This window comes from Engystomops pustulosus, chromosome 5, assembly GCF_040894005.1.
Source record: "Engystomops pustulosus chromosome 5, aEngPut4.maternal, whole genome shotgun sequence".
In the NCBI taxonomy this organism is placed as follows: domain Eukaryota; kingdom Metazoa; phylum Chordata; class Amphibia; order Anura; family Leptodactylidae; genus Engystomops; species Engystomops pustulosus.
The window spans coordinates 121,725,127-121,737,231 of record NC_092415.1 but is presented as its reverse complement, the minus strand read 5'-3'; the positions used below and the strand labels follow the sequence as shown (position 1 = coordinate 121,737,231).

Genomic DNA, 12,105 nt, shown 5'->3' with positions numbered 1-12,105 from the left:
TACGCCCTGCAACATATTGCAGAACAGGTCCCTCTGAGATTTTTCCGCCAGATGGACAGTATGGTGTCATCCTTTATTTGTGGTGCAGCCAGGGCTAAATTGACCTGTGAATACCAAGAGGTAGTAATCAAGCATTTGCTTTTTGGAAACCAGGAAGGGGGAAGTGCCAGTATTTCTGGAAGTGAAGCCACATGTATTGTACAAAGACAGAACTTCTAACAAGGGAAGGACACCAAAAAGGTGCAGGGAGTGCACCACTAAAACTGGACTATGTATGAAGAAATATTTTGGATATATCACAACTCCCTGGATATTTAGATATCTACCCTGATGTACTCCGCATAGCGTTTACACAATAGCGCATGCAGCACATTCTCTTCTGAGCCTTGCCATGTGCCCAGACTGTAGATTATTGCCATATAATATTACCCAGGAGGACCTGCATAATGATTTTTGGGGTTTTAGTCTCAAGTGGCATGATCTAGGCACAAGATGCTAAAATGGATATTTTTTACTATGCACTATCCATTATGAATTATTTTTAGACTGCTTACTACAGCCAGGGGCTTTTACTGTAATGGTCCCTAAGAGCATCTACACATGCTTCATGATACCAAATCCCAGTTCCTCCCTTCTGAGCTCTGCTGTGTGCCCAGCTTGCAGATTAATGCCACATATGGGGTATTACCATACCCTGGAGAACCTGCATAATGACAATGCAATTTTTACTCTGCACCATTCACTTTGTATTAGAGTTGAGGGAGTTAAAATGCAGGTTAAAATGCTCATTAGAACTTTAGATAAATTCTTTGAGGGAGCTTCAAAAGCTAAATTTCGCTCCTTCCCATGCTCACAGCCTGTAGATTAGTGTCGCATATAGGGTGTTGTCGTACCTGGGGGAAGCCGCATAATTTTTAATGTATTTGTCCCCAGTGATATGATTGGGGGAAAATATATTTGGCAAAAATGGTGTATGTGTGAAAAACTGCAATTTTTATTCTTCACTATTTCCTTTTTATTAAATGTGGGCATGCACCTCGAGGGTTAAAATGCCCACTTCTAGATACATTTCTTTAGGGGTGTAGTTTCCAAAATGGTGTAATCTTTGGTGGTTGTACTGGTACTTTAGCGGCTCTGCGTGTACAATTGTGGCACCTAAAACTGCAGGTAAAATCCACATGTGAGGTATTGCCATACTCCGAAAGAAACAGCCAAAAAGTTTTGGGTTGTATTTTTACCTCTAATACCCTCTGAAATGTGTACATTTTAGGACTAAATGAGAATATTCTTCAAATGAAATGTAAAAATTTCCAATCCACTTTTGTTTGATTAACCCCTTCCCGACGCGCGCCGTACTAGTACGGCGCGCGCCGGGTCCCGGTGCATGGAGAGGGCTCGCGGGCCGAGCCCTCTCCATAGCCGGTAAGTCTTTGCTGCATATTGCAGCAAAGGCTTACCGGTAACACCCGCGATCGGTGCTAGCACCGATCACGGGTGCTTTCACGGCGATCGCCGCCGGCAATGCTGCCGGAGGCTTCAAAAAGATGGCGCCGCCATCTTGCCGCGGATCGCCGCTCCCCGATGACGTCAAGGGGAGCGGTGATCCGTTGCCATGACAGCATCTGGTCTCACGAAGGCCCGAAGCTGTCTCGTTTTAACCCATTCATTACAATGTGCTATCAGCCATATTGCAGTATGGCAGTATATGGTAGGATCGATCAGACAACCTAGGGTTAAAGTACCCTAGGGAGTCTGAAAAATAGTTAAAGTAAAAGTAAAAAAAAGTTTAAAAAAAAAAATTATATTAAAAAAACCTAAAAATTCAAATCACCCCCCTTTCCCTAGAACTGATATTAATATTAATAAACAGTAAAAATCATAAACACATTAGGTATCGACGCGTCCGAAAATGTCCAATCTATCAAAATATAATAACGGGTTTTCACTGCGTTTAACCCCATAACGGAAAATAGCGTCCAAAGTCAAAAATGACGATTTTTTTGCCATTTTGGAAAATATAAAAAAATTAATAAAAAGTGATCAAAAGGTCGTATAGTCCTAACAATGAATTGTTTAATTTTTTTAAATGTATGAAAACATTATAAAACCTGTACAAATGTGGTATCCCTGTGATCGTACCCAAAGAATAAAATAGACCTGTCATTTGGGGCACACAGTGAAAGCTGTAAAATCCAAGCCCACAAGAAAATGTCGCAAATGTGTTTTTTCACCATTTTCACTGCATTTGGAATTTTTTTCCCGCTTCCCAGTACGCGCCATGGAATATTAAATACCGCCACTACGAAGTGCAATTTGTTACGCAGAAAACAAGCCATAACAGAGCTCTTTATGTGGAAAAATAAAAAAGTTATAGATTTTTGAAGGTGGGGAGTGAAAAATGGAAGTGAAAAAACTAAAAAAGGCCAAGTCGTTAAGGGGTTAATGAGAAAATTTAAAGGATTAACAGGCTTTTTTGGGATGTTAAAGTTCATACAATGGTGTTACTTGTGGGGATTTATAGGATAGGATTTATGGGGATTCATAGTACATAAGCCTCTATAGGGCACTTCCAAACTAAATTGGTCACCAAAACTATAAGAATTAAAAAATATTACAAATTTCGTAAAAATCGTAAAAGTATAAACCCCATTGCTGATTTTTATGGGATTTTGTTGTCAGCACATTCAACTTTATACAGAACGTAGTGTTCAATGAGGATATTTTATTCATTCAAATCTAGGATGTGTTATTCAAAATGATTCACAAAATGTTATGGGCTTTATGCCCTGTATGCTCTGCTCCCATCAAAGATCTAACAAACTGTCTTGCTCCGTTATCATAGTAATGGTAAATGATGCTTAAAAAAATTGATACAAGGAGAAAAAAGCACTACTTAGCACTAAAATTACCCTTAATTGATCAGAGATAGAGATAAGATTGACACTGGCCTTCTATAGTTGTGCTTTATGTGGCACAACTCTGGTATGTGTATATGAAGTATAGAGTAAAAATGATAAAAAATAGTAATCATACTTTGGGTTGCAATCTTTGGGTCAGTATGATTACAGGGAGACCAAATTTGTATAAGTTTTATAATGTTTTCATACATTTACAAAAGTTAAAACCACCTGTACAAAATTTTTTTATTTTATTTTGCCATTTTCTGGCGTCAATAACTTTTTCATATTCTGGTGTACAAAGCTGTGGGTGGTGTCTTTTTTTGCAACTTTTGATGGCGTTTTCATTGCTATAATTTTAAGGACTGTGCGACCTTTTGGTCATTTTTATTGATGCCATTTTCGACTTTGGGCTCTTTTTTCCGTTACGAGGTTAAACACAGTTGAAAACCATTATATTTGGATAGATCAGGCATTTTCGGACATGATGATACCTAATGTGTTTATGATTTTTACTGTTTATTAATATTTATATCCGTTCTAGGGAAAGGGGGTGATTTGAATTTTTAGGTTTTTTATTTTTTTTTAAACTTTTACTATTTTTCAGACTCCCTAGGGTACTTTAACCCAAGGTTGTCTGATCGATCCTATCATATACTGCCATACTACTGCCATATACTGCCGTACATACAATATGGCAGTATATGGGAATTTTCCTCCTCATTCATAACAATGTGCAATTTGCACATTATAATGAATGGGTTAAAATGAGACTGCCTCGGATCTTCATAAGACCCGAGGCTGTCATAGCGACGGATCACCGCTTCCCGATAATGTCACGGGGAGCGATGATCCGCAACAAGCGCCGCTATCTGTTTGAAGCCGGTGGCGGCATTGCCGGCGGCGATCGGTGGAAATACACCTGCATCGCGGAAATACACCTGATAAGTCTTTGCTGCAATATGCAGCACAGACTTACCGGCTATGGAGAGGGCTCGGCCTTTGAGCCCTCTCAATGCATTGGGACCGAGCGCACGCCATACTAGTAGTCGTGAAGGGGTTAATATGTTACTTCACACACAAACAAAACCATACAGTAATGTTTTAAGGGTTGGGAAAAAAATTCCAGGCCATCATGGTGGGCTAAATGGAAAATAAATTACCGGTGAGTCTAATTCTCGCTTTCCATGACGGCCCACCTGGAGATGTACCAGATGATTTAGGAATTTTTAGGGATGGACTACTGCTTGTAGAATTTTTCTACCAAATAAGTCTCTAGCAAAGTGTAAGTTCAATCGGTAGTATTTGGCAAAAAAGTTCCAATGCTAGACCAAGTCGCAGCTTTGATCAAGAGAAGCTCCTGCTCTTTCCACCCAGGAAGTGGCTACTGCCGTGGTAGAGTGGGTTTTAAGATTCATAGGTGCTTCTAGGCTTTGAAGGGTATAGCAATCCCGGATAGTTTGTTTAATCCAGCGGGCTTTGGTGGTTTTTGACACTTTTCTTCCTTTATCCTTGCCCTAGAACTGAAGAAACGGGTTTGAATCTTTTTGCCAACTATGTGTTATTTCTAGTGGACTACTGCCCTCCTCACGTTTAGTGTATGCCAGTTGGTTTATCCTGGAGACTTTGGATTCTGGCAAAAGGAGAAGAGGATCATTTCCTGACTACAATGAAAGTCTGTTGTCACTTTATGGAGAAAACTGGGATCAAGCATTAGAGAGACCATATCATCAGAAATTTTGAGATAAGGTTCATTTATAGAAAGCACTTGAATTTCACCTAATCTCCTAGCTGTTGTTGGCAATAAGGAAGGCAGTTTTTAATGTAATGTTCCTAACGCTTGAGTTCTCTAAGGGTTTGAAGGGGGTTTTGAATAAGGCCATTCAAGAGTATTGATAATTCCCATGGGGGTGTTTTGATAAGAATGTTAGGCCTAAGTCTACCTAATGCTTTTATAAACCTTTTTACCCACCTATGTTCAGCCAGAAAGACGTCAAAGAAGACACCGAGGGCTGAGACTTGGACTTTTAATGGACTGGTCTTTAGGCCTTTGGATAGACAGGATTTCAGGATGGCAAAAGGAAGAAAATATTTTCCAGAATTTTAAGTAGATAGCTGAGGTCACTGGTTTTCCTACTTGCCTGTAATGTAGTAATGACTTTGTCTGAGAGACCTTTAGCTCTTACCATCTGTTTCTGATCCTGATCCACGCTGATAGCTGGAATGTTTCTGTGTTTCTGGGCTTGGAGGATATACCGCCCCTTGATACAGAAGATCTTTACTCCGAGGAAGAAGAATTGTATTTTCCAACGCCATGTTTTTCAGCTATAAACCAGCTCTTTTTGGCCAGAGGGGCACTATCAGAATGACCTTGAGATTTTCTTGTCTGATATTTTGTACTGTCCTTAAGATTGATGGAAATTGAGGGAAGGCATAAACCAGCTTCACTTGCCAACTATGACTCAAGGGATCTTGAAGATACACCGTACTGTTTTTCTGTAGGGAAAAATAGTGGTCCACTTTCCTGTTCTCCCTGGTGGCGAATAAGTCTGGTAGAGTGGTCCCCATTTTTGGGTTAGTTGAAGGAACACCTCGTTCAAGCACCACTCTTGAGTGTCCAGAGTGTGTGTGCATAGGAAGTCTGCTTCCCTGTTCTCTGACCCTTTTAGGTGGATTGCAGTCAGGGATAGAACATTCTCTTCTTCCCATAAGAAAATCTTTTTTTTAAAGATTGAGAAGAGTTGGAGAGTGTGTGCCCCCTTGACTTCTGAGATAGGCCACCATGCTCGTGTTGTCTGACAATATCTTGAGGTTTTGTTCCTGAAGTTGGTTTGAGCACATCTTTAAGGTTTCCCAGACTGCCTTTAACTCCTTGTAGTTTGCTTGGGACCATTAGTCTTGAACCAGCTTCCCTGGTAATTTTGCTCCCCAACCAGTCTTGCTTGCGTCCATCAAGATAGTTATTGGCCAATTGTTCCATTTTAAGCCTTTAACTAGATTCTCCATTGCGTTCCACCAGTTCAGAGAATTCTTCACATAAAGGGGATCTTCTTCTCCAGCTGTTTTAGATCTCTGTCCCAAGATATAAGGATCCAGTTCTGTAGATCCCTTGTGTGGTTCTGGCGCCAAGGAACACAGGCTATACAGGCTGTGAGAAGTCCTAGAAAGTTTCATGGCTTTTCTTACTGAACTGTATTGTTTGCTTTGAAAAGTCATCAACTGGGTCATAAGGTTCAGAGCTTTTTCTTCTGGTAGGAGTGAGCATTGAGTCCCGTATATTGTCTGGTGCTGGGTCGAAGGTTTGATTTTTTGTAATTTATTATCCAACCCAGATGTTCTAGGACTTCTATAGTCGTGTCCCTCTGAGATATCATATTTTCTTCTGAGCTGGCTACTAGTAGAAGGTCATCCAAGTAAAGAATTAATAGAATATCCTTCAGTCTTAGAGTAGCTGCTACCTCTGACATTACCTTGGTAAATAGCCTGGGCGCTGAGGAGATCCCAAATGGTAGAGATCTGAATTCATAGTGCATCATCCGGTTTTCTGGAGATAAGACTGCAAATCTCAGGTATTTTTGAGAGTTGGGATTAATTGGGATTAGTAATGCGCGTCTTTGAGTTCTATGGTGCAAAGGGCTGCGTTTTTCGGAATTAAAGGTGTTGTAAACTTTAGAGACTCCATCTTGAACTTTTTATATTTGATGTGTTTGTTAGGTTTTTTAGGTTTATAATCATTCTGTAGGATCTATTCTGTTTCTGGATTATAAGGAGGGGGGAGTAGAACCCTTTCCTCACTTCCTAACTACATCCTTGGTTAGCAGAGATTTTTCTTCCCACATGAGATGATGAAGTTGTGGAGAAGAGACTTTTGTTGGCACAAATGTTTGAGGAGGCAGTGAGTTTAGCTCAATCTTGTAACCTTCCTGCACTACTCCTAGAATCCATGCATTCTTTGTTTTGCTTCCACTGGCAGGAGAAAAGAGCTAGTCTTCTCCCGACCCTGGTGTCATTGTTTCTTGGCAGGGTTGGGCTGGTTACTCCGGGTGGCACTGTACCCCCTATCTCTACCCCCATTGACGTAACTCTACCGGTATTGTTTGCCTTTACCACGGTATGATGGAAATTTTTCCCGGGAATCACGAAAGGAGGGTTTTCTGTGAGTTTTTCTGGGAAAGGTCGCTTTCTCCAAGATAGCGTTTAGCTCTGGACCAAATCGGAATTCGCTGGTGAAGGGTATGCCACATAGGTTTGACTTCGATCTGAAATCCCCTGACCAATGTTTCAGCCAAAGGGCTCTATGGGCTATGTTGGAAAGAGCTCCTTCTTTAGCCGAAAACCTGACACATCCACCTGAGACATCTGCAATGAAAGTGATGGCCAACTTTAGAAGAGGAAGACTCTTTAGAAGTTTTTCTTTTCAGGCTCCACTAATGATTTGGTTGTCTAGACCATTTAGCCAGCTGGTCATGGTTCTGGCGATTGAAGTAGTTGCGACATTTGCTTTCAGGCTCAACGTTGCTGACTCCCATGTCTTTTTTAGGGTGCTGTCCGCGTCCTCGCAAGGGAGGTCAGTCTTTTAGACTACCATCTACTTTTGGACTAGAATCCCAAAACTTCGATTTTTCTTCAAAGACAAGTCTCTTTTCTGGCTCTTTCCACTCTTCACGAATAAGGTCCTCCAGCACACTATTGAGTTGAAAGACTTCTTTTTCTTTGCTCTTAGACAACCAAAAAGCTCATCCTGCACCGACTTTGTTTCCACAGGATCTTCAATATCCAAAGTATCTCTAACCGCCTTTAATAATGCATTTAAGTTGTGTAGAGAAAAGAGAAATTTAGACTCAGACTTTTTCCTCCTGGATTTCTAGGATTTGTTCCTCCTCACCCCATTGGTAGGAACAGGAAGCAACATCATGATCCGAGTCTACCTCTTGAATGGGCTCAGGGGCTTTGAATATTTTAGGAGGAGGTCCTTCTGGAAAGAGGGATGCAACTGTGTTTTTTACTTCGGAGTGGAACATGGATCTTAGCTTATCTATGACAGATGTTTTTTTTCCTCACACAGTATATTATCCACACAGTCCTTGCACACTGGTTTCTTATAAGATTCAGGTTTTTGTTAAAGCACATGTTACATCTCCAGGATTGATGAGTCTTGGGTTTAGACTTATCATCCTTTATTTCCTCTTTCTTCTCTTTCTCCTTTTTCTCCTAGGAGTGAGAAGAACTATAGTATAGAAGAAGGGGATGTATGTGATACAGGGCCCCTCCACGCCTCCCTCGAACCCCAACAGGACTTATAGAAGTCTGAGGAAGGGGGACTGGATCCATTCTTGCCTCCACCACTTAAATACCTGGAGACAAGGGAGAAGGGTGAGGTGTAAGCCGAATTACACAAATAAAACAGATATCCTGAGACCGTCTCGGTAGAAGGAAAGACCTCTAGCATACACAACACAGATTTTTAAACTTGCCGCTCCTCGTTCCTGACTCCCAAATGCCTATTAGCTGAAGGCCGACGTCACTTCCGGTGCGATGCGCCGTCAGGAGCTGGAACACATGGTGCCGCCGTAGATCGCCAAGGGACCACAGGATCGGCACCATATACCTCTCCATGTGGTAGCCTGAAAGGGGGTATCGATCGAAGCTCAGAGAGCGGAGGTACCAGGTACCTCCCCTCTATGGTGTCCCCCCCACACACACACACACACACACACACACACACACTCCCAACCCCCGAAGGAAATGAAAAGGAGAGAGACCATTCCTTTCCTCCTGGACGTCATAGGGGACATCATGGAAAACAACTTTTTTAGTACAAATTTAAGTGTGGCTATCTCATCTCATATGTCATCTCATATCTCATAATAAAGGGGAGATTCCCCTGTTTAATTTAACACCATTTGTGTTTTAGATGCCAGGGTTCAAGAGATATAGCTAGATAAAGAAGATGGCCACTGTCATGACTTAAATAAACGTCCTTTCTGCAATCTGTCATAGTAAAAGCTGCCCAATATTGAGATAGAGCAGTCCAGAAGAGGTTAATGACCTTGTGAATAAATTGTGACGTTTCGGATCCCTGAGGGGTACACAAGGTCAGTTAATCATCTTTTTATGGCACTCCCAGAACGCACAGGTTCTGCAAGGCTCAGATTGTAATTTACAGTTGTCCACACAACCTCCAGATATGGCACAATAAATCACAACCCTGAATGGCTGAAAGACCCCTTTCACTAGTTTTGGTGAAATAGAACCTTATAAAACCAAATAAGCTGCCACCAGATATCCTTTAATATAAGCCCAGTCCATAAAGTTGAATTTATATAGGTGAGGAACCTACCCGGGAACATGTATTTAACCGAGACACGGACGTGGGGATTCGTGGATCAAGATAAGAGCAACACAGGTTCCTAAGAAAAAAGACCCTGGGCCTCATGAGTTCTCATATTATTTTAGGTACAGACACACCCCTGCACACCCACAGAATGGCTTTAAGAACAATCCTCTCTGGGATAAACTCTAGAACCTTGAAGGAGTTCTAGCTTCTCAAGGGTTGTGGTCTCATTGGATCCGGGTGAATCCTTGAATAACAATTATATCAAACCTTACCCATTTGTTATGGTTCCATTCAGAGATATTAGATTCTAGCATTCTTGTACACAGAGTTACATTTTGTCAATTTGGTCATAGTTACGCGATCCCCTTGCTATATCAATCCAAAGATTTCTTTGCCCTCGGGCTGAGAAGTTCCATAACCAAAATATATCTTTATGGCCCTTTGTCTGTTGTCAAACAGAATGGAGTGAAGCCTCTGAAACAAACAGTGCCAGGTCGGCTGCGAAACTCCTTTGGGGCTAAATCTCCTGTGGAGTTTGACAATTCTAGCTTTAACTAAATTAGGATGTTTGGGATGAGGCTGGAGAAAGTGAGGGATTTGTGCCAATACTTCAGGGATATATAAGGTCTCCTCCCCCTGGTCATATTTATCACAGACCCATTTGAATATGAATTATACTTGAAGGAGTTTTACAGAAATAACACTTTTGGGGAGTAAATAAGATCTTGCAGTAGAAACGTATGGGGGTTTAAAGATCCAGTTGAAATTGCTCTTTTATTTTGGAAGCTTGTAGCACTTCTCCATTGTGTAGTATTGATTGGATATGGAATATCCCATATTCTTCAAAAGGTCTTGAGATAAAATTGGGATTAATACGAAGATTCGATAGGGTGTTTGTGTAATGGCTTTGTGTTTAAGGGGTGTTTTGGCAAATTATTGTTGTTTGTATAATGAAAAATTATACAATTTTCCAATATACTTTCTGTATCGATTCCTCAGTGTACTGGATCTCTGCCTTTTGTGGTGGACTTATGGATTGTGGGTGATAAGAAGTTTTGTGAAATAGAATGGGCCGAGTGGCCTTTTTATTGCCCAACTTGAGGCAGAAGAGTAGGTCTTGTACAGTCTTTTTCTTGCTACCACGAGTGTGAAAGCAACAATCAAATTTGACCAACTCATCAGCCAGAAAGCATTGGTAGCATTGGTGAGAAGTGATCTGTGGTCCCAACCTGAATAACCACTCCTTAATTGAGTGTGTCTTGTTAATTGCCTGTGTCAATTGTTTGTCAAACAGTGTTGCTTCCTCACTGGACAGTTTGATTTCACATAAGTTTGATTTACTTGGAGTTATACACTGCAAATCACCTCTCCTCAGCTGTTGTAATAGGCTTCAAAATGCAACGTGTGACCGCAACCTCATATGTCAACATCACCCTGGGGTGTGACTAGAGTGCTTAAAAATGCAGGACATGGCCTCAAATCCAAAATAATCAGTAGTGTCCACTCCTGCATATAACCCCCTCACATGGCTTATGTCCATATGGATTTGAGACATTTGCAACAAAAAGAAGCCAAAATTTACGCCTGCTATGATAGGCAAAACTGAACATGCATCACAAGTAAAAAGACTTGATCATACATAAGGCACAAAAAAGAGCTCCCAAATGTCTCAAAAGTTCACCAAAAGAAAAAAAAACTGATACATGTCCCCCAATATATCAACTTTTTAGGATTATAATATTAAAGCAAGTTAAATTAAATTTGTGAAACTTACTGTGTTCTGTCTTTTAGTGAATGCTACCGCCGAATTGAACAACTAAGAAACCATAAGGATGTTTTGAGTAATAACCTTATAGATGTTGTGAAAAGTGCATTCAACAAAGATGAGGAAGTTGATATTACAAGTGATGATGAAGATATTCTATCAACTATGCTGACTCAGAGCTGGCGAGAAAAGGGTGTTTTCCTTTAATTAAAAATCATTGTACCTATTGATTTACATATATTTATTTAATCAAAGGTTCAAGTAGCTGTTTGAAATATCATCCATATTTCTGTAATTGAAGAATACTAAACCTTTTGTGTGGCTTAGATCTTAGTAGGTCTTAAAATAAATAAACTGAATATTCCTTCTGTGTTTGTCAGTTAATAAATATTCTCTTTGTTTCACCACATCTTGTTTATTAAATACTAATCAAGAAATATTGCTATTTCATGCTTTTAGTTTGAAACTTATTTTGGAGTCAGATTTGTTATTAACAGTTTCACAAAATATATTGTTAAAGAAGTACTCATACAACATACTTTGTTCTTTCATTACATTTCTTTACCTCATAATACACTGCTCAATAAAATAAAGGGAACACTCAAGTAGATGAAGTCAAATTTATTAACAAATGGAGGCCTTGATTTGGAGTCACCCACAAAAGTGGAAAAACACACTACAGGCTGATCCAACTTTGATGTAATGCCCTTAAAAAAAAAAGTCAAAATGGGGGCGTGGCCTAGCACCTCATGGATTGGGGCACGTTCTCCTGAGTTCTTTCTAGCTACACATATCACCGACTACATAAGCGAGTTGAACCCTGGCTACTCGAGCCAAAAAGGGTCACAGAAAGGCTCCCGCTGCCCCTGTGATGATGGATCGCTTTGTGACCTCATCCAAGGTGACCAAAGATCGTTCGGCAGCCCAACCACGCGGGCCTCTGCCACAGACACGGCAGACCAGCCCCGCAACTCACCAACCATCGAGGGTCCCGGTGCCAACAGAGGTCCCAGGAACCAAGTGCCACCAGCAAGCCTCATTCCCCCGACCAGAGTGCGGACCCTCCGGAACAGGCCCCAGTCCAGAGGAGCGGTCGCCATCTGGAG

The 12,105-nt window shown here is 41.0% G+C and overlaps 1 protein-coding gene across 10 annotated transcripts in view; it reads left to right on the top strand.

Moving 5' to 3' along the window:
• ZNF830 (zinc finger protein 830) overlaps positions 1 to 11,406 on the top strand; it is a 1,461,156-nt gene extending 1,449,750 nt beyond the window's left edge. For 2 of the 10 annotated variants that reach the window (XR_011855818.1, XR_011855820.1), the window contains one exon: positions 11,026 to 11,129. Coding sequence is in view for 6 of the 10 variants with exons in the window: in XM_072152932.1 (XP_072009033.1) it covers positions 11,026 to 11,206 (181 nt within the window). In the remaining 4 variants the exon portion in view is untranslated. Of the gene's footprint in view, positions 1 to 8,112; positions 8,244 to 11,025 lie in introns of those variants that run through there. The other 8 variants (XM_072152932.1, XM_072152934.1, XR_011855817.1 and 5 more) reach the window with 7 other exon arrangements.
• Positions 11,407 to 12,105: the final 699 nt, after the last annotated feature.